Source organism: Nuphar pumila, chromosome 1, assembly GCF_984573655.1.
Source record: "Nuphar pumila chromosome 1, dmNupPumi1.hap1.1, whole genome shotgun sequence".
In the NCBI taxonomy this organism is placed as follows: domain Eukaryota; kingdom Viridiplantae; phylum Streptophyta; class Magnoliopsida; order Nymphaeales; family Nymphaeaceae; genus Nuphar; species Nuphar pumila.
In genome coordinates this window covers 35,750,263-35,772,613 of record NC_143249.1, presented here as the reverse complement: position 1 = coordinate 35,772,613, position 22,351 = coordinate 35,750,263, and the positions used below count along the sequence as shown (strand labels likewise).

General features: G+C 39.2%; 1 protein-coding gene across 2 annotated transcripts in view; it reads left to right on the top strand.

Annotated features, from left to right (window-relative positions):
• LOC149848681 (uncharacterized) overlaps window positions 1-21,167 on the top strand; it is a 55,341-nt gene extending 34,174 nt beyond the window's left edge. For both annotated transcript variants that reach the window (XM_089996863.1, XM_089996858.1), the window contains exons 9-10: window positions 18,696-18,825; window positions 20,506-21,167. In XM_089996863.1, the coding sequence (XP_089852989.1) occupies window positions 18,696-18,825; window positions 20,506-21,042 (667 nt within the window). In that variant the 3' untranslated portion in view covers window positions 21,043-21,167. The remainder of the gene's footprint in view (window positions 1-18,695; window positions 18,826-20,505) is intronic.
• Window positions 21,168-22,351: the final 1,184 nt, after the last annotated feature.

Sequence of the window (22,351 nt, the reverse complement as noted above, 5' to 3'; positions counted from 1 at the left end):
TAAATCCGATTATACTGACACCACTATGTTTATTAAGAAATCTAATACATGTATCATTATTTTGCTTATTTATGTCGATGATATGATCATAACTGGTGGAGACAAACAAGGGATTAGCTATATTAAAAGTATTCTTAAGAAGCGTTTTAAAATGACTGACCTTGATTTTCTTAGATTTTTATTAGGAATTAAGGTGGCTTATTCTCTACGAGGATATTTGCTAACCCAAACCAAGTTAGCTATCAAAATTAGTGATAGGTCAGGAATTACTAATGAGAAGGTGGATACTCCAGAAGTAATATTTTGGCACTTTGTTGTTGTCCTTCTAGATTAAAATATTTTTCTAGGGCATTAGGTTGTCTATCATTTTTTCGTTTACTATATTGGATTATTGTGGGTTCAACTATATCTATTTTTACTATCCTGGATATTGAGTTGTGGTTATTCATTGATAACAACATTATTATTCTCACTTTCATCATTACTTGCAATAATTCTAACAAGAATAAATATTCAGTAACTTAGGCACATTTTGATCAAAAAAGCTTTCTTTTTCTATAAATGAAACATTTTTTGATACACAAAGTTTGTCATTTTTAAAATCATAGCATCTAAACTCTTTCTGGTTTTCACCACACCCAAGAAATATATATGGTATGGCTTTAGGTGAAAGTTTGTCATTTTTTTTTGTAAGAACAAAACATTTGCATTTAAAAGTCCTTAGTCTTGAATAATTAGGAGATATTTTGAAAAGTTTTAAGGGGAGAGAGGTTTTGAAAATTGGTAGAAGGAATTCTATTTATCAGATATTCGGTGGTAAGGGAATTCAGTGGTAAGAGAAGAGAAGCTTCAACCCACAATCCTTTTGGAACATGGTTTGAAATGAGAAGTATCATGGTAGTTTCAATTGCCTGTCTATGTTTTCTTTCAGCCAAATCAATTTATTGGGGTGTATTGGCACAAGAGCTTTTATGTAGAATACCATTATTTTTCAAATATTATTTGAAATCTTTTAACATAATTTTTCTCCTTGAATCTGAGCAAAAAATTGATATATTGGTTTTGAATTGATTTTTAATGTTGTGAAAGTTTTTAAAGATTCTAAAAACTTTATATTTATGCTTAAGAAAGTAAATCAAAGTATATTTAGAGAAATCATCCAAAAAAATTACATAATAAATATAACCACCTTTAGAGACAATGGGAGCAGGTTTCAAACATCTGAGTGCACTAATTCAAGAGGTTTAGATAAAGAAAAATTTCTTTTTGCAAATGAAAGGGTTTTTATTTTGCCAAGAATGCATTCGGTACAATGGAAATCTTCATTACAATTTTTTTAAATGTGGTATATGAGATAATTTAGATATACTAGGATGATCTAGCCTTTGATGTCACAAAAGAATATCCAAGTTTTGTACATTGCAACAAGAAATATCTTTTAGAATAATCAACCGATCCATATAATAGAGATCTCCTTCCCTATGACCTTCCTCAATCCACTTCCCTGACTTGAGATCCTACACCCTACATCGGTTTGATAAGAATGAGACACTACACTCATGGTCAATAAATTGAGAAACCGAAAGTAAATTTAAGTTAAGTTTAGAGACATCTAATTTTGGGAATGAAAAAAATTGTAAATTTAAAAACCCCAATTCTTTTTACATGAAGAAAAAAGATGAAAAAGGATCCGACCCGAGTCGACCCGATCCATGTAAAGATTGTAAAGATTGTGTACAGAGTATACATTTCCTTTTAATCAGGTCTGGATACACCAGACCCAGATCCATATCTATGTAAAGTAAAATTATAAATGCATTGTTTTAGGTCACGATTTCATACAGAAATCGTGACAGCCGCAGACCCCTTCTTGCTTTCGCCTCTTCGTCTCTCTCTCTCTCTCCCTCTTTCTCAATGCAAGTACGGGTGGATTTCTAACATGGTATCAAAGCTTAGATCTGTCTAAGGGCAAAAAAAGGCTTCCGACAGGAGCGACAATCGGAGTTTTGAGGTTTTTCGTTCCTCCCCTTTTCTACTCTTCTTCATTTTCTTTCTTCTCTCGTTCTTCCCTCCTCTTCTGAATTTTTCTGTGTACCCACATCTCATGTGGGCTTGCTTCTCTCTTGGATTTGAGATTCACGTGAATCCTGTTCACGTGAACCCAGACCGTGAAAAATGAGGGTCTGTATTTCACGTGAATAGTTGAAATCGATTCACGTGAAACATCAGACCAATCGCGTGCCCTATTTCAGTTTCTGTTTGACATTGCCTGCTTGACTCCCTTTACTGCTGTCATCCGCTCGATCTCCCTTTGTCCAATCCCTTTCACGCATCCATTTCTACATATTCAAATATATATTTGCCGTGTAGTTTTTTTTTGTTTCTCTTATTGCTACTCGTTTGAAAATATATTTAACGTGGGAAAGTTTTTTTAATATCAGTTTTCTGGAGAGCATAGAAAAAGGTTCAGTCTCTCTATTCTTATTCTCTGAATCTGACAGCCGCAAAAAAAAAAGGCTGAGCATTTCGTGAACACTCTTGCTGAAATTCACTCTCTATGGATCCCTATTCCCCTCAATCAAATATTTCTTTAAGTTTTCTCAACCAACTCATTTTTGAAAAGTTGAATACCTCAAACTTCTTGATTTGGAAGAGACAAATCATTCCTTTTATAAGGAGCCAAGGTCTCTTAGGTCACTTGGATGAAACCATCCCAGTCCCACCAGAATTTGTTCCGAGAGAAGAGAAAGATGATCAAGGGGCGAGTTCGATCGTATATGTCAAAAATATAGAATTTCTCAATTGGGAAAAGAAAGATCAATCTGTTGTTGCATACATCACCTCAACCCTGTCTCAAGAGGCCCTTGTTGCCATTCCCGACAATTGTACAACATTGCAACTCTGGGAGCGACTGGTTCAGACGTATTCACAGGTTTCACAAGCCAGGATGGTTTTTCTAAAAAGGGAATTTCAGTTGCTAAGAAAAGATTCCATGACCATCATGGAATATTTGAACAAGATGTAGACCATCACAGATCAGCTTGCAGTTATAGGATATGCCATTAGTGACAATGACATGGTGCAACAAACTCTGAGCGGATTGGGATCTGACTACAATATGATAGTCACTTCACTATTGTGCCTTCCTGTTCTTCCTACCTTTGATGAGCTATGAGCCAAATTGATCCAATACGAAATGACTCTGAAGGGATTCTCTGAAGAAACTCACATTCACCCAAATTCTCAAGAAGTTTTTGTCACAGGAGTGACATATGGTAGAGGACGGGGACGAGGAGGATAAGGGCGAAGTGGAGGATAAGGGCGTGGTCTGCTTCCCACTCCAAACATGTTAGCTCATGCGCAAGGATAAAGATCCATCCCTACTTGCTTCCTTTGTAACAAAAAGGGGCATATCAAGGCAAATTGCTGGCATAATCCAGTGAATAAAGGAAAGGGTCCACAGACGGAAACCAAAAGAAAGTTCACAAATACCAGAGACAGTGGAGAGATTAAAGATCTGCTGATATCTGCCTTGTCTGAGTTGAAATTAAGACAGAGTGATGAAGGCACTTGGTTTGTTGACTCAGGGGCAGCAACTCATGTGACAGGTGATGCAGGTAAAATTTCTAACCCTATTCCTTATTTTGGAAAAAGTAAGATTGTCAGTGGAGATGGATCCCACCATCCTGTTTCTCATGTTAGAAAAACTGTCATTCCCATGCCATATTCCACTCTTACTCTTTCTGACGTTCTTCATGCTCCTGACATCAAGAAAAATATTGTTTCTGTTTCCAAACTTATTGATGATAATAATGCTTCAGTTGAATTCACTCCCTTGTCTGTGCAGGTCAAGGACCTACGCACGAGGAAAACATTCGCTGAAGGAAAGAGACGAGGCAATATGTATGTCTTTGAGGAAGCTCCATGTCATGCTGTTCGCCCTGTTTATCTGAATTCGAAGCCTTCATTAGAGTCATGTTCATCCTCTTATGCTAATGTTTTTAGTATTTCTGAATGTAATAAGCCATTTTTATGGCATAGTCGATTAGGACATTGTGGGAGTCATTTTATTCAAAAACTTGTCTCTAATAATCTCATTCCAAAAGAAAGTCTCAATGGGAATGAGAGCAGTCATAAGTGTTCTAGTTGTCTTTCATGCAAGAGTCATGTATTGCCTTTCCATTCCATTAATAAGAGAGTTTCAAAACCTTTTGAGATAATTTGTTCTGATGTATGGGGACCCGCCCCAATTGCCTCTGGATCTGGGAGCAGATACTATCTAATCTTTGTTGATAACTATTCCCGATACACTTGGATATATTTCATAAAAAATAAGTCAGAAGTCTTCTCTTTGTTTCAAAGTTTTCTTTCCTTGGTCAAAAATCAATTTTCTAAGTCCATTCAATTTTTCCAATGTGATGGAGGTGGGGAATTCTCATCCCGTGATTTTATTTCCTTTCTCCGAAATAACGGAATAAGAAGAAGGGTGTCCTGCCCTCACACCCCTCAACAAAATGGGATTGCTGAACGAAAACATAGACATATCGTTAAAAGTGCCATGAGTATGCTTCATGACAGTAATCTTTCCATCAACCTATGGACAAAAGCTTTCCATTCTGCCGTACATGTGATAAATAGACTACCTATGGTTGTTCTGGAAAATAAGTCTCCTTATCACTGTCTTTTTGGAGCTCATCCTAGTTATCACGATCTGCGTGTTTTTGGATGTGTTTGTTATGTGCATATTGATCAGTCCCTGAGAAACAAGTTTCAGGACAAGGCCAAGAAATGTAGGTTTGTGGGATATGCAGATGACTATAAAGGATATAGGTGTTATGATCCCATCAACAAACGCATCAGAACCTCAAGAAATGTTGTCTTTGATGAACAAAATTTTGATCGTGAAGCTGACGCAACGAACATGTCAACTGAAGTTTACCATCCTTGGCTGAGTTCAGAACTTTTTGCTGGCCCCAATGAAGCGTGTTCCTCAGATTGCGTGCAACAAGAAGAAGAGATGTTTGATAACACTGGGACGTCGGGATCACAGAATGCAGAGGAAGTACCAGGTAGATACAAAGGCATTGTCTATTCCAGACAGAGACCGATAGCATCAAGTCATTCAGATCATGTCTCAGTCACCAATCCAACTCCTTCTCATACTCTTGAGGTCAGAAAATCAAACCGCATACGACATCCTATTGACAGGTGGGTTAGCTATAACAACTTTTCCTTGGATCTTCAACTCTTTTTAACTGCCCTCAATAAGAAAGATGAGCCCATTATGTACTATCAGGCAGCCACTTCTACCAAATGAGTAGAAGCCATGAATGATGAAATGCAAGCCTTGCATGAATGTGGAACCTGAGAAGTTGTTCCCAGACCACCTGACAAAAATGTTGTCGGATGTAAATGAGTCTATAAAATAAAGTACAAGCCAGATGGAACCATTGAACGATATAAGGCAAGACTTGTGGCAAAAGGATTCACTCAAGAAGCAGGGCAAGACTATGATGAGACCTTTAGTCCGGTTGTAAGAATGATAACAATTCAAATTATTATTTCTTTGGCTGTTGAACATGGATGGAAGTTGAGTCAGCTTGATGTAAAAAATGCATTCTTGCATGAAGATTTGAAGGAGGAAGTATACATGGAGCAACCTCCTGGATATCAAGAACAAAATTGTAAAACCCATGTGTGCAGGTTAAACAGAGCTATCTATGGTCTGAAGCAAGCATCTCGCTCTTGGTTTGATAGCTTCTTCCTAGAGATTCAGAAACATGGATTTTCACGTTCCATGCTGGACCACTCATTATCTATGTCACATGGGTGCAGGTGCGGCAGCGGGTGCGGGGATTCGGCACTTCCAAAAAACCCGGGTGCGGCAGGGGCAAAAATGTAAAAAAAAAAATTATATATATATATATAATTTTGAAGTTTTAACAATTTAACATTTAACAATAAACATTGTCATAAACTCATAATATGATTCATCATGCATGCAATATATCAACCTAAATATCAAATTATCAATCAAATAAGTAAAACAATTACATAAATCAACCTAAATATCAATCAAATAAGTATTGCATAAAAGAACTAAATTACATACCAAAGTATATCCTGATGAAGTAATGGATGCTAATAATTTTCTTCTTCATCATCAAATGCATCATTAGAAGGAATACTGGGCTCAGCTAAATCCATGTTTGTTACATTGAATTCATGTTCGCCCTCGAAGTCACACTCTTCTGGGTTTACATCCCAAAATTTGGATGTTCTTTGTCTGCATTATAAACCCAATTTGAAAATGATAAATACAATACAAGTATATTTAAATGAAAACTAAGAAATAATCAAATAACTAAGAGAGCAAATTAGTACCTGTATTCATCATTGCTTCGCGAAAGTAATCGAAGATTTGAATGAACATATACTAAATCCTCTGCACGCTTGCTGGTGAGTTTATTTCTCTTCATGTTGTGGATTTGAGAATATGTGCTCCAATTTCTTTCACAACAAGGTGAACTAGCAGGCTGCGATAGCAATCTTAATGCAAGACGTTGCAGAAGAGGTGTTTCTGATCCAAATGTTGACCACCATGTGATAGGATCTATATTATCTTCTTCTCTCGCGAATAATGCCGGTGCATATAATCTCGAAGATGAAAATTTTCCAAACTCTTGTGTGACTTGATGTAGAAGATATGCTTCTGGAAAAAGTCTTGTCATACAAATATTTCTATGTCTTGATAGCTCTGGGTCTAAATTTGGAGGGACACGACCAATACCACCAGCCCGCCACTTATTTGCATAATATTTTGGATTAAGAGAATGTGCCATGCAATGCAAAGGAGTGTTGCTCTTATCCCATCTTCTGACTAAAATTGAATGAATATGATTAAAAAAATCTGAATCATCCAATGCAGAATTTTTTTCTTCATGCATGAAAACTATAGCTTGTATTTTTTTAATCATATTATCCCACATTTCATAAACTCTGTGAAGCATGGGCTCATCCTTATCAACTTCTCTTAACATTTCTCAAATAGGTTGCGTAAATTGAAGGAAGTATACCACTATGTCCCAAAACTCATCATCAAGAATGAATTTCTTAATTTCTTGTGCCTTCATATCATCATCAACACGATAGAATGTCCAATTTTTATCAGTCACCATGTTAATCAAATCATTCTTCACTCTTTTAATCCTCTTTATCATCACAATGATGGACGCAAAACGTGTTTCAGCGACCTTCAACAATTTCAAATCAGAATGCCTATTAAATATAGCATTAGCACGATGGTGGTTAACAACAAAATTCCTAATGCTTTTGACATTTCTTTCTAAATCTTCAATCCATGAACATAAAGCATATGCTTGTGAATTTTCTTCTTCTTTGGGGTTGCATATGCTCTTTAGGGCTAGATTTAAGCTGTATGCTACACAGGGAGTCCAAAAAATATGAGGGTACTCACTCTCCAAACTCAACGCTGCACTTTTACAAACCGGAGCGTTGTCTGTAATGATTTGTACCACTTTCTGATCACCCACTTCTTTTATCACTTCTATAAACAATCCCTTCAAATACTCTGCATTTTTATATTCCCCAGATGCATCAACTGCTTTCAAGAATATTGGGCCACTAAGCGAACAAGCAATGAAATTGATTAATGGATGCCTTTGAATATCTGTCCATCCATCAGACACAATGGAAACTCCATTTTGCTCCCATGAATATTTTTTAATTTCTAGCAACCTCTCCACGTTTGCCCTCTCTTCTGCAAGAAGTGGTTCGTATTTTTTCTGAACTTGGAGGCACATAACCACTCAAATTACAATTTGCCAAGGATGTTACTAAATCCTTCCAATAAGGATTTCTAGCCGCATTAAATGGGAGTGAACCAGAATAAAAATACCTCCCAACTTTTCTATTCAATTCTTCTCTTCCATATGTATTGAATGCTGCTTGTATCGTTCCTCTACCTCCTAGATTGACTTTTCTTTTTTTTTCAGCATCTTCTTGGTGGCTTGCAAATGGCACACTGAGTGCAGAAGAATCGGCCATTGCCTTTCTCTTCTCATATTCTTCTTGTATTTTCTTGTATTGCCTTCGCATTGCCTCATCAACTTTTCTGCAAGCTGAAATGCCATGTCCTAGTATCTTTAACAAATGAGCCTTCACTCTTGTGTAAGACCCAACAAAATCTTTTTCGCAGAGCTTGCATCAAAATCTTTTGTTTCCACCACCTCCTTCTCTAGTTTTTGCAAGTTTATCTACATGTATTCATAGTGGCCCCACATCATCAATCCCACTGCAACTATCAGCAAAACTATCAGCAGAACTCACATGTTGGGATGAAGATGACGCAAGTCCTTTCCCTTTATCCGTCATTTTAATCCTGAAAACACAAAAAAAAAATACATTACAATTTTCAAATCAATTCGAAAATACAGGGAGAAGGGGGGGCTCAGCCCCTCCCCTGCCAACCCAACAAGAGAGCGAGAGCGAGGGGGGCTCAGGGAAAGAGAGGGAGAGAGAGAGAGAGCGAGCAGAAATTAAAAAACCGATAACCCTTAATCACTCAGGGTCGGCTGCTATCTCATCTCATTTATAATAACATACAAATATAAGACTAGGGTACAAAAGTACCCTTATTACAAATAGGAAAATTACACAGTGCCATTAATGACACGTTACGGGTCTGGATTTCCAGACCCGTGACCCGTAACTGAAGAATACACTTCTTTTCACCCTCCCTCAAGTTGTGCATGATCTTGGACCATGAACAACTTGCCTTTTAACATCCAAAATCTGTCTTTCGTCAATCCTTTTGTAAATATATCCGCCACCTGATCTGTGGTTCGTATAAATTCAGGCTCAATCTCTTTCTCTTCTACTTTTTGTCTCACAAAATGCTGATCTATTTCAATATGTTTGGCACGACTGTGATTGATTGGATTAAAAGACATACTAATGACACTCTGGTTGTCACACAAAAGAAGTGATCGAGAGATCGATTCCCCTACTTCTGTCAGTAAATGTCTAATCCAAGTAGCTTCAGCAGTGGCGGCTGCCATTGACCTATATTCAGCCTCTGTACTGGATCTGGCAACAGCCTTTTGTTTCTTACTACTCCAAGAAACTAAATTCATCCCCACAAACACGCAATAGCCGGATACCGATCTGCGTTCATCTGGATCTCCTGCCCAGTCCGCATCAGAATAAACAGTGATCTCATGTGCATTTTGCCCATTTGTCTTTCGCTGATATATGAGACCATCTCCAACAGTTCCCTTGAGGTATCTAAGTATCCGTTTAACTGCTTCCATATGCCCTTCACATGGTGCATGCATAAATTGAGAAGCTTGATTCACCGAGTAGACTATATCTGGACGAGTAAAGGTGAGATATTGTAACATACCTACTATGCTACGATACTGTGTGGGATTATCAAAAGGATCCCCATCTTGAGAACTAAGCCTTTGATGAAGGACACTAGGAGTTCCCAAAGGCTTGCAGTCTTTCATACCAGCTTTATTTAGAACATCAATGGTATACTTATGTTGAGTGAGAGTCATCTCGTCAGAAGTACTGTCGACTTCAACTCCAAGAAAGTATCGCAGCTTGCCAAGGTCCTTCATTTTGAACCTTTGATTCAAGAGATGTTTCACTTCTTTAATGTGCTCATTGGAACTGCCAGTGATGATGATATCATCTACATATATCAATAACAGAGTAGTTGTGTCTTGGTTCTTAAAAATAAATAAAGAATGGTCAAGAAGAGATTTCTTAAAACCATATTTTTGAATTTCAACAGAGAAACTGTCGAACCAAGATCGGGATGCCTGCTTCAATCCATATATCGCCCTTTTTAGTCGACATACATATTTTGTAGGATCGCCTTCTGCGTAGCCAGTGGGTTGTTCCATGTATACTTCTCTCAAATTTCCATGAAGAAAGGCATTCTTCACATCAAGTTGGCTAATAGTCCATTGATGTTCAATAGCTAAAGAAAGTATAATCCTGATTGTTCTCATCTTCACCACTGGACTAAAAGTTTCATCATAATCCTGTCCTTGCTCTTGTGTAAATCCTTTGGCTACAAGTCTCGCCTTGTAGCGCTCTATAGACCCATCTGGTTTATACTTTATTTTGTACACCCATTTCGAACCAACAACATTTCTGTCAAGTGGTCTTGATACGACATCCCACGTACCACATTCATGTAGAGCTTCCATTTCCTCATTCATGGCTTCAATCCATCTTCTGGAATTTGATGCTTGAGAGAACGTTGTGGGTTCATCTTCTTTATTCAAGGCTGTTAGAAAGAGTTGAAAGTCTAATGAGAAATTTTCATAACTGACCCATCTTTCAATTGGATGACGAGTACGTGTCGATCTTCTATTATCAGCGATGTTGGGTGTAGAGGATCTGTCTGTTTCTGAATTAACCATGGTGGGCGGCTCTCTTTCTCTGCGAGCATAGACAAGACCTTTATACCTTTGTGAATTTGAAGTTGGGTCTGTATTTTCATGAGCAACCATTTCATCAGCAGACATAGATTCCTCATTCTTTTGAGTACAGTTCGAGCAAACCTCACTAGTTCCGGAAAGAAATTCATAATTCAACCAAGGATGATAAGCCTCAACTTCAGGTTGTGATTCTGAAGAACTAGTACATCGACAATCAAAATTCAATTCATCGAAGATGACATTTCGTGATATTTTGATGCGCTTGCTCACCGGATCATAGCACCTGTACCCTTTATAGTCATCGGCATAACCTACAAACCTGCACTTCAGGGCCTTGTCCTGAAACTTATGTCTCATTGAACTATCAACATGAACGTAACATAGACAACCAAACACATGCAAATCATGATAGTTGGGATGTACACCAAAAAGACACAAGTAAGGAGACTTGTTTTCCAAAATAGTCATGGGTAAACGATTTATAACATGAACTGCAGAATGAAAAGCCTCTGTCCATAAAGTGATCGGGAGACTGCTGTCATGCATCATGCTCATCGCACTCTCAACAATATGGCGATGCTTTCTTTCAGCAATCCCATTCTGCTGAGGTGTGTGTGGGCAAGACACCTTTTTCCTTATCCCGTTACTTTGGAGAAAGTTAGTAAAGTCAATGGATGAAAATTCACCTCCTCCGTCACATTGGAAACTAAGGATGTTTTCAGAAAATTGGTTTTTGACAAAGGAATGGAAGTTTCGGAACAACTTGAAGGTCTCAGATTTGTGTTTCATGAAAAATATCCAAGAATAACGAGAATAACTGTCAACAAACAAAAGATAATATCTAGTTCCAGATATGGAAGCAACTGGAGCAGGTCCCCAAACATCAGAACAAATGGTCTCAAAAGGTCTTGAAGCTCTTTTATTGATAGAATGAAATGGTAAAACATGACTCTTACATAAGAGACAACTAGGACATTTGTTGTCATCGACATTTATTCTTAAACTTGACTTGGGAATAAGGTTATTTGAAACAAGCTTTTCAATGAAACTACTACTGCAATGACCTAGACGACCATGCCAAAGATTTGGCTTATTGATTTCAGAGACACTGAAGACACAAGTGGAATTTTGAGAGGGCAACGATGATTGGAGCTTCAAGTTTCGGTCTGCAGAGCGAATATGTGCTGAAGGATCTTCTTGAAAAACATACATATTGCCTTGCCGTTTTCCTCTAGCGAACGTCTCCTTCGTGCAGAGATCCTTGACAAGAACAGAAGAGGGAGTAAATTCAACTGAGGCTTTGATATCATCAACAAGTTTAGAAACTGAAACGATGTTTTTCTTGATTTCAGGAACATAAAGAACCTTTGAAAGATTGATAGAAGATTCAGACAGCGGTATAATGGAGTTTCCAATATGAGAGACAGAGTGGTGTGATCCATCTCCAGTAACTATACTGCTTTTACCAATGTAAGGAACAAGTTTTAGGAGCTTACCTGCATCACCAGTAACGTGAGTCGCCGCGCCAGAGTCCACATACCAAGTACCTTGCTCATTTTGTTTCAGATTCAATTCTGCTAAAGCTGACAACAATAATTCCTTTACTTCTCCATTGGTCCTTGTACTGTCTGTGCTTCTTTTTGCTTCAGTTTGGGTTGATTTTCCTTTATTTAAAGGATTGAACCAACAGTTAGCTTTGATATGCCCCCTTTTATTACACAAAAAGCATGTAGGGATTGGCCTCAGTCTTTGTGAGTTGGTATATGTGTTGGGTGTGGGTAATAATCCACGACCTCCTTGACCATTTCTCCCTTGTCCTCCTTTTCCCTTGATATCATAGCTTCCTCGTCCTCGTGCATAAGTAACCCCTGTAGCAAGAACTTCATGTGCCCCAGTATGCATAGATGATTCTTCAGAAAACCCCTTTAGGTTCATCTCATATTGTAACAATTTTGCACGCAGATCTTCAAAATTTGGGGAGCTCAGGTAAACATAACAATGAAGTAACAATCATATGATAGTCGTGTCCCAATCCATTGAGAGTTTGTTGTACCAAATCTTTATCAGTAACTGTACTTCCAACAACTGCAAGTTGATCTGTGATAACCTTCATTTTGTTCAAGTATTCCATGATGGTCATGGAATCCTTTCTTAACATTTGAAATTCTCTTTTAAGAAACATAATCCTGGCCTGAGAAACCTGTGAGTATGTCTGAACAAGTCTGTTCCAAAGTTGCATGGCAGTACAGTCATCTGGAATTGCTACAAGTACCTCTTGTGACAGTGTAGATGTGATATAAGCAACAAGCGCTTGGTCTCTTTTCATCCAAACCACAAATTCAAGATTTCTAACATATACTGTAGTAGGTTCCCCTTTATTGTCCCTTTCTTCATGTGATATGAATTCAGGAGGAACTGGAATAGATCCATCCAGATGTCCAGAAAGATCCTGACTCCTAATAAAAGGTATGATTTGTCTCTTCCAAGTCAAGAAGTTACCATTGTTTAATTTTTCAGACACGAGTTGACTGAGGAAGCTTGAAGAAAGAACTGACTGATTAGAAAAGGAATCCATGGTTTACAGTATTAAGGATGAATTTAGCACAATCTGTCTACCGTTTCTGTAACTCTTTTTTTTTTTTTTGAGCAGAAACTAATTCTAATTCAGATCAATGGCCGACGACAGTGGCTGAATTTGAAGCAGAAATTAAATATTTGTCAGATTTCTGACTTTCAAAAGTGATTGAATATTGACTATGAAAGTCGTGAATATGAATTCACGACTGTGAAATGAAAAGCAATATAGTTAACTGGCAAGGTGTATGAGGGCAACTAGCAAAGTGTATGAAGGACAGAATGAAGTGCAGCTGTGTCAAAACAAAAGCCGATTGCGTGATTAGGTCACGCAGTGATCAAAATCAACTAGCAAAGTGTATGAAGGATCTGAAAAAAAAAACAGAATGAAGGGATATTAAAATGTATGTAAGAGATATCTAACTCTGTAACTCAGACAAGAAGGAGAGGAAATGATCAGATCTGATTAACGTCAGATCTGATCATTATTTGGAGATGGAAATAAATACGAGATGAAAGAAAGTGCAGACAAGATTAGGGAAAGACAAAGATATTTCTCTGAATATCTTCAGGTCTGATTGAACTTGGGTAAACCAGAAAATAGGAGCAGACGAGATTGGGGAAAAACAAAAGTACTTTCTTGACTTGGGAGAAAGAGAAAATATCGAGGAGAAAGGGATCTTTAAGACGTACCTTTTGGATCGATTCCAGCTTCACCTGTAACGTGGCTCTGATACCAAGTTAGTTTTTTATTCACTCGTAAGAGCTGAGAGACAGGGAAAGAGAGGGAGAGAGAGAGAGAGCAGAAATTAAAAAACCGATAACCCTTAATCACTCAGGGTCGGCTGCTATCTCATCTCATTTATAATAACATACAAATATAAGACTAGGGTACAAAAGTACCCTTATTACAAATAGGAAAATTACACAGTGCCATTAATGACACGTTACGGGTCTGGATTTCCAGACCCGTGACCCGTAACTGAAGAATACACTTCTTTTCACTCGGCCCCTCCCCTGTCGACCCAAAAAAACAAAACAGATGGGGGAGGGGCCCCCTGTCGACCCAAAGAAAAAAAATGGATGGGGCTCGTCCCCTCCCCTGTCGACTCAAAAAAAAAAAAAAAAAAAGATGGGGGAGGGGCTCGGCCCCTCACCTGTCGACTCAAAAAAAAAAACAGATGGGGGAGGGGCTCGGCCCCTCCCCTGTCGACCCAAATAAAAAAATAAACAGATGGGGGAGGGGCTCGGCCCCTCCCCTGTCGACCTAAAGAAAAAAACATATGGGGGAGGGGCTCGGCCCCTCCCCTGTCGACCCCCCAAAAAAAAAACAGATGGGGGAGGGGCTCGGGCCCCTCCCCTGTCGACCCAAAGAAAAAAAAAAGATGGGGGAGGGGCCGAGCCCCTCCCCTGTCGACCCAAAAAAGAAAAACATAAAAGGGAGGGGCTCGGCCCCTCCTGTGCCGAAAAACGAGGGAGCAGGGGAGGCTCAGCCCCTCCCCTGCCGACCCAACAAGAGACCGAGAGAGGGGGGGGGGGGGTGCTCGGCCCCTCCCCAGTCGACCCAAGAAAGTGAGAGACATACCTGCGAGCCGAGAGAAGGAGTCTGGGAGGCGGAGCTGGGGGCGGCGCCGCTGGGGGCGGCGGAGCTGGGGCGGCAATGGGAGAGCTTGAGCTCAGGGGGAGAGAGAGGAGAGATTAGGGCAAAAAATTTTTTTTGCCCTAATCCTCCTCCTTTTCATCGGGGGGAATTTTTTTTTTCGCCCAAAAATGTGGACAAAAATGACCCTGGGTGCGTTGACCGCACCCAGGGTCGTGTTGACCGCACCCGGTGCCGCACCCGCACGCGATCCCGCGTCGCGTCGACGCGGGTGCGGCATCTATTTTGCCGAGTCCCTGTGACATAGCTCATTATTTATTTTTAAAAGTCAGACTGTGACCACTCTATTATTAATTTATGTCGATGATATTATCATCACAGGAAACTCTGCAGCCCACATTCAAGAAGTCAAAGACTTACTAGGTCAGAGGTTCAAAATGAAAGATCTTGGAGTTCTACGTTATTTTCTTGGCGTAGAAGTTGATAACCAGGCTCATGGCTTGACACTCACTCATTATAAGTACACCGTAGACGTTCTCAGCAAGGCAGGCATGAAAGACTGCAAACCTCTAGGAACTCCGAGTGTGCTTCATCAAAAACTTAGCGCTGATGATGGAGATTTGTGTGATGACCCCACCAGGTATCGAAGCATAATAGGAATGTTACAGTACCTCACATTCACTAGACCTGACATCGTTTATTCAGTCAATCAAGTATCTCAATTTATGCATGCGCCAAGTACTGGACATATGGAAGCGGTCAAGAGGATCCTTAAATATCTGAAAGGCACTATTGGGGATGGATTGATATATTCACCACAGTCATATGGCAAAGATGAGCACAAACTTATTGTATATTGTGATGCAGACTGGGCAGGAGATCCTGACGAACGAAGATATACATCAGGATATTATGCCTTCATTGAAAGAAATTTAGTCTCTTGGAGCAGTAGAAAACAGAAGGCTATCGTTAGATCAAGCACTGAGGCTGAATATAGATCCATGGCTGCTGCTACTGCCGAAGTCACATGGATCAGGCATCTACTAACTGAAGTAGGAGAAAAGATCTCCCACACTATCTTGCTATGTGACAACCAAAGTGCTGTCAACATGTCATTCAATCCAGTACATCACAGTCGTGCTAAGCACATTGAGATTGACCAACACTTTGTGTGACAGAAGGTTGAAGAAAAAGAGATTGAGCCTGAATTCATCAGTACTGAAAGGCAAGTTGCAGACATATTTACCAAAGGGTTAACCAATGATTGTTTTTGGATGCTTAAAGGCAAGTTGTTCATGGTCCAAAACCATGATCAACTTGAGGGGGGGTGGAAAATGTGAAAAAGGATCTGACCCGGGATCTGACCCGGGATCCGACCCGAGTCGACCCGATCCATGTAAAGATTGTAAAGATTGTGTACAGAGTATACGTTTCCTTTTAATCGGGTCTGGATACACCAGACCCGGATCCATATCTATGTAAAGTAAAGTTATAAATGCACTGTTTTAGGTCACGATTTCATACAGAAATCGTGACAGCCGCAGACCCCTTCTTGCTTTCGCCTCTTCGTCTCTCTCTCTCTCTTTCTCAATGCAGGTACGGGTGAATTTCTAACAGAGATGACCCATTGATGGTAAAAACATGGGTTTTACTTGAATTAATGGCACAATTGGAGAGTAAAAGATCGTTTGAGATATGAAAAGATGTCTTGGAATCTAAAAGCTAAGAAACCTTACCGGGAGATGAGGCGACTTTCTAGATGGAGGAAGATGAGTTCTTGAGAAGCGGTTGTAAAACCTCCATCAATTGAGACAATGTAATGGTTTCAATGGATTTGGAATCCCCAACAGTCCCACTCTTGTCTTCTTGAGAAGTTCCCATCGACGCCACTTTCTTCTCATCTCTTCCTTTGAATTTTAGGCAATAGGGCTTAATGTGCCCCCGGTTCTTCACAATTATGACAAATGATTTTCTTCTCGTCATCATTGTATGGCTTCCCAAAATATAACTTGTTGAAATAAGGAGGTTTTTAGGTATTTGCGTTGACTTCGGGTCTTGAAACGTCCAACACATTGTTTTTAGTGTCTTTAGATTTGGACATAGACCTTAATTTTGTCTTCTCCATACAAACTTTGGCTAAAATTTTATGTAAGGGAAGAGTCTTTTCCCTATGAATAATATTCACTTGAACTTGTTCAAACTAGGGTCTAAGACCCCTCATGAATTGAAAAAGTTGCTCGTTAGGGATTTGTTTTCTCCTTTAAAGTGCATCATTCGGCATCTTTTAAATAAACTCCAACTTAGCCATTTGATTCCAAAGTCTTTTAAGAGTATTATAGTCCTCTCTATTGGATTTATTTCTTTGCTTGCAATTGTTGATACGATCCTGCAAATCCCATTTATGAGAGGAATCTTTGTGGGTGTACGTTTGCTTGATGAACTCACATGCTTCGTCGGTCCTTTCAAATTCAAGAATGTTGGAACATGGCTCTTCATTCATGCTTCTCATGAAAAGGGAGATGACCTTGGCATGTTCAACCTCTCATTTTTTATGGATTTTTTTTAGTCCTACAATGTCTTCTCTTTATCACTTTCTTTAAGTGACTCTTCTTTTGATGCTCCATCTTCTCCCACTGAAGTTTTCGTGAGAATAGGTTGAGGTTCTGGAAAGGAGCTATCAACATATTGCTACAAGTCTTTGCCCATAAGAATCATCTTCACCTCCATGACCCACATGTTATAGTTTCTTCCATCAAACTTAATGGGAACAACCGTAACAACTTATTTGTCGGCCATTGGAATGAGAAGAGAAGAGAAGAGAGAGAGAGAGAGAGAGAGAGAGAGAGAGAGAGAGAGAGAGAGAGAGAGGATAAAATAGGTATAGATGTTGAAGGCTCCACCAAGAAGCTCACACAAGCTCACGAGCCTTCAACACACGATCCACATGCACAAACACGAACCCATAATCTTCAAGGGCTCAAGGCTATGATACCATGTAATGAAACAAGAAAATGTGCACAAATAGATGCCTCAAAAGGCTACAAAGCACAAACACAACAAGCCACTTATGGGCAAGATACAAACTCACAAAGAGTAGCACAAGTACAAGCCACCAAAAATGTCTTTATTTTATCACGAAATGCTCAAGCCAATCATACATTACACTATGGGAGGGATCCTATGTATATAGGAATGAAAGGAGCAAGGGGCTAGTCCTAACGTCTAGAAATCCCCAAAAAAGGGAATTTACAAAACTGCCCCTAATGGGCAGAGCCTCTTACAAAATTGAAAAGACAAAAATACCCTAGAAGGCATAACCTATTACATATATATGTTCTAATACATATATACATAAAATTTTCTCTCTAAAATCTCATTTATTATTTTGTTAATTGATGCTAGTTACCTCTTTATTATCATCTCATATCTGTTACTTTAATCTGGAGGTAAGGCATAAGTTGAATAGGTCTCCCTTTTGGTCAGTATGCAACACCTGAATTTTGTTTTTCAGCTCCCCATTGCAAGTTTAATGCTCTTTTAATATGTCATGCTTATTATTTTGTAAATCCCTCAGATATTTGGGGTTGAATAAGATAGGTGGACCAGTGAGACTTGCACTCTCTTAGCCAATGATCCTATTAGGGCCAACCCCAGCTTGGTTACAAAAAGAAAAAAGTCCAATCTATACATTTTTAATGACTTCTTGCTTTCATAATAGTTATAAGGAAACTTGATCATAAAACCATTTCTAGTATGCTAATACCCTCACCAAGGGCCTATTTTAGATATCCTAATATTCTTTTTAATTGCTTCCATGTGTACTATTGGTTCATGCATATACTGAGAGACAAATTTTAGCTACTATCTTCTACACTTGACCTTTGATTTATAGGATTGTGTGTGCCCACTGGTTTGTATTCTTTGATTTTTATTTTGACCAGCTACTTGGAATTCTTGTGGTCAGTGAAGGAGTTCATGATGAGCCATTTTAGATTATGTTTGTTGCTTGATTCTGTCCAACTTTATATGTATTTTTTGGTTTATAGATGGGCTCGAAGAGGTGATGTGTGGGAAGCTGCTGATTTAATGCAACAAATGAAACAAGATGGAGTTCTGCCGGATATCCATACTTATACATCATTCATTAATGCATGTAGCAAGGCTGGGGATATGCAGGTAATCTTGTTTGTGATAGTCAATCTTTTATTTGTTTGGATCTCTGTTGAATGTTACAGTTAATTTGTTTTTTTCATGCAAACTCTGTAATCTTCTTTTAAGATATAGTTTCTGCAACGATTGTGGAAAATTAGATTATAACCTTGTTGATTCATTGTCACTGCCCATGATTTTGTGGTTTGAAACCTTCATGATATTCTTTGCCATTGAGCTTGATATTATCAGCTGTAAGATCTCTGATATCTGACCTAATACCCAAACCTGAAACTGAGTCCCCTATATGATATATGGTCAGATTTGGGAAAATACAAATGGGTTGGATACCCGATCCCTTGACAGCACTAGGGATATCACGAGGGCTCTGCTCATTTGATAGGGGCAACTCATGAATGCCACCAGGTAGATAAGACGTCAAGAGTTTGAAACCCATGGGTCCTTTGCACAAGGCCAAAGCTGGGTGTACTCCATGGTGGGCTGGGTGGAACTGAGGTTTTATGCCAATGAACTCGGTGAGCAGAAAATTTTTCCCCAGTTATCACGGAAAAAAAAGGAAAGAGAGAATGTGAGGGGAGGGACATGTGGTACGGTAGTCAAAATGGATTACCTTAGTGTTATGGTAGTAGAAATCATGCCATGCCCAGTATTATCTAACAGCGGGGTGGATCAGAGTCAAGATTTGATGTTGGGTTCCTTCGTGATTTTATAGTATTTTTTCACTACCATTGACAACAAAGATGCAGTCTTATAGCAGGGGAATGTTTTGCTATCAATAGAGCGGACTGGCTTCTCACTCTACTTTTTTAAAGTTCTCACCCTACTTTTTTAAAGTAAACATACATGTGGGCATGCATGAGTCTTTGGGTTGGGTATCTGACGCCAATGTGAAAATGGAATACATTTTTTACCAAGTCGGTACCTGACAAGATACTCTTACATATTATTCATAACTGGACCAGAAGCTGGCTGGGTTTGAAAAAAATGAACCCAAACCAGGTAGTATTTTATTCTGGTCTCTACGTTTTCACCCAAACCTGCTAATATGGACCCAGATCGGATCGGGTACCTGAAACAAACCTGACCTGTTGACAGCCCTAGCTGCCCCCACATTTTCATCAAAAGCAATATAACAAAAGTTTCTCCTGTATTCTGCACCTGTATCCTGGTGACCTTGGTTTCAGTCTTTGTTTATATAACAGGAGTAGGAATAAAAACAACAGCTGCCACCAGTCATACTGCTGGTTCTCTATGACATTTTAGGTTTTCTAATGTTCACAATTTTCTTTTTTTATCCACTATTTCAGCATATAATCATTGGTGGTACTGCTAGCAGCACTCCTTTGTTATGCAGTCATCAACTGTTTCACACTGTTTTGTAGTCTCATTAACCAATTTATGTCAATAACAATAGCTGTTGGTGGCAGTGATGTTACTCTATTGGTACTGTGTCCATAGTTCTTGGGTCCAACATTCACTAACCTGCACCCACCCTGCATCTCTCCTCCCCACCCCCAACAAATATAAAAATAAAAATGAGAGAGAGAAAGAGATGATATGGAGTTATATACGAATGTAGGATCTATCGGGTGATGACATTATCCTTGAATCTTCTTGTTAAGAATTTCATTCCCTTCGCTTTTCTTGAAATGCATGTTATAGCTTTATACTTTGTCTGTTGGGTAGAGAGCCACAAAGACGCTGGAAGAAATGGAAGCTGCTGGAGTGGAGCCTAATGTCAAAACCTATACCACACTAATACATGGATGGGCGCGTGCTTTGCTTCCTGAGAAAGCCTTGGAGTGCTTTCAAGAGATGAAGGATGCAGGATTGAAGCCAGACAAAGCAGTATATCACTGCCTTATGACATCATTACTGTCGAGGGCAGCTGTAACTGATGAGCACATATGCTCTGGGATCCTAAGCATCTGTAAGGAAATGGTGGAGCTTGGCTTCACTGTTGACATGGGTACTGCGGTTCACTGGTCCAAGTGCCTACGCAAAATTGAAAGGTCAGGCGGCAAGCTTACAGAAGCTTTGCAGAGGACCTTCCCTTCTAGCTGGAGTTCTTACGCGACCAATGAGGCAAAGTTGCATAATTTGACACAAAGCTATGAAAAAGGTGAATTGGATGACGCAGGCAATGAGTATGATGATGGTTATGATACCAATCCTGATGATGATGATGATTACAGACACTGGTTTAGCACTAATGAGACTTGAAGCTGTATAAGCTGTATAGTTGATGCTATCTATAGCTTGTAGAAGTTTCAATTTTGTGTATAATTGGTCCTAGAGCTAACAATATATGTGATTCGTTACGTGGAAGTTCATTATTCATTTCAAAACACAGGCATTTTCCAGTTTTATTACAATAAGCCAATTGCAGGATTCTTTAGACTTTTCATGATTAGAAGAAAAAAACAGTTGTCGCAGTTGGAACTATGCACGACTGTTTGCGTTCAGCAGTGTATGTTTTATATAATTACAACCATATCTTGCAGTTTTAGTGATATTGCTGACCCATAATGCAATTATGCTCACATTGTTACTGTTAAAATAGTATTAAGATTGGCTATTGCATTTATAATCTTTCAAGATCTAGGATAGCTTTTTCCAAAGTGGAGTTGCTCCTAAGGTCATGAACATGCAGATTTCTATTCAAAGATTAAGCGTAATTGGTAAGATGGTGATATTTGACCAAATATAGGCCTAGCGTGGGATGCTTATTAATTTGATTCAACTACCCCAGCTATATCTGTTTTTCTTTTGCGTGCTTCTTCCTCTTGCTAACTGAACACTGTGACCACGACAGATCTATGATGTAATACAAAAATTCCCATTTTTATGCCTACAGACGTCTTAGGTAACACGTTTCCTTATCCTCTTTTCTGTTGAAGTCGTCTTGGAACAGCAGGAAATTTATGTTGGTTGCTGCTAAAGTTGGGGCCCCAGTTGTGGAAAGAGATGGTAGGCATTAGGATGGTGATTGGTAACAACTATGCCCATGCATATATCAGATTGATGGTTGTTTTGGTTGGTGTTGAATTAAATAACACACTTTCCATAATTCATAAGGGATTACAGAAAGTCACATAAAAACTTCTTAATATGTCATCCCAGAGTCTGAATGTCTTTTACCTACCAAGATTGGCTAGTTATGCTTGGTAACCCTCATGGGAGTATGTACGCTTGGTGTTTTACACCGTCAACACAGAAACATGACCACAGTTAGGCTCTTTTTGGGAGTCAGGAGCGGAGAGGGGGATTCATCGACTCCCCATCCATCTCTGTCATTTGGGAGGGACGATGCATCAAGTGGCAGATTTCAACAATGTCCGCTGGAGGATGCGAAATCTGCCGATTTCGTCACCCATCTCATCGCCTCTCCCAATAAGTGGTACCCATACAAGGCCTTAATGAAGAGGAGATATAGGACGTTTAAACCATGACTGGTTTCTCTTCATCATCCAAAAAAAAAAAAAAAAAGAGAACCTGACACAACAGCGTAGGGGTAAACCATTGCATTGTG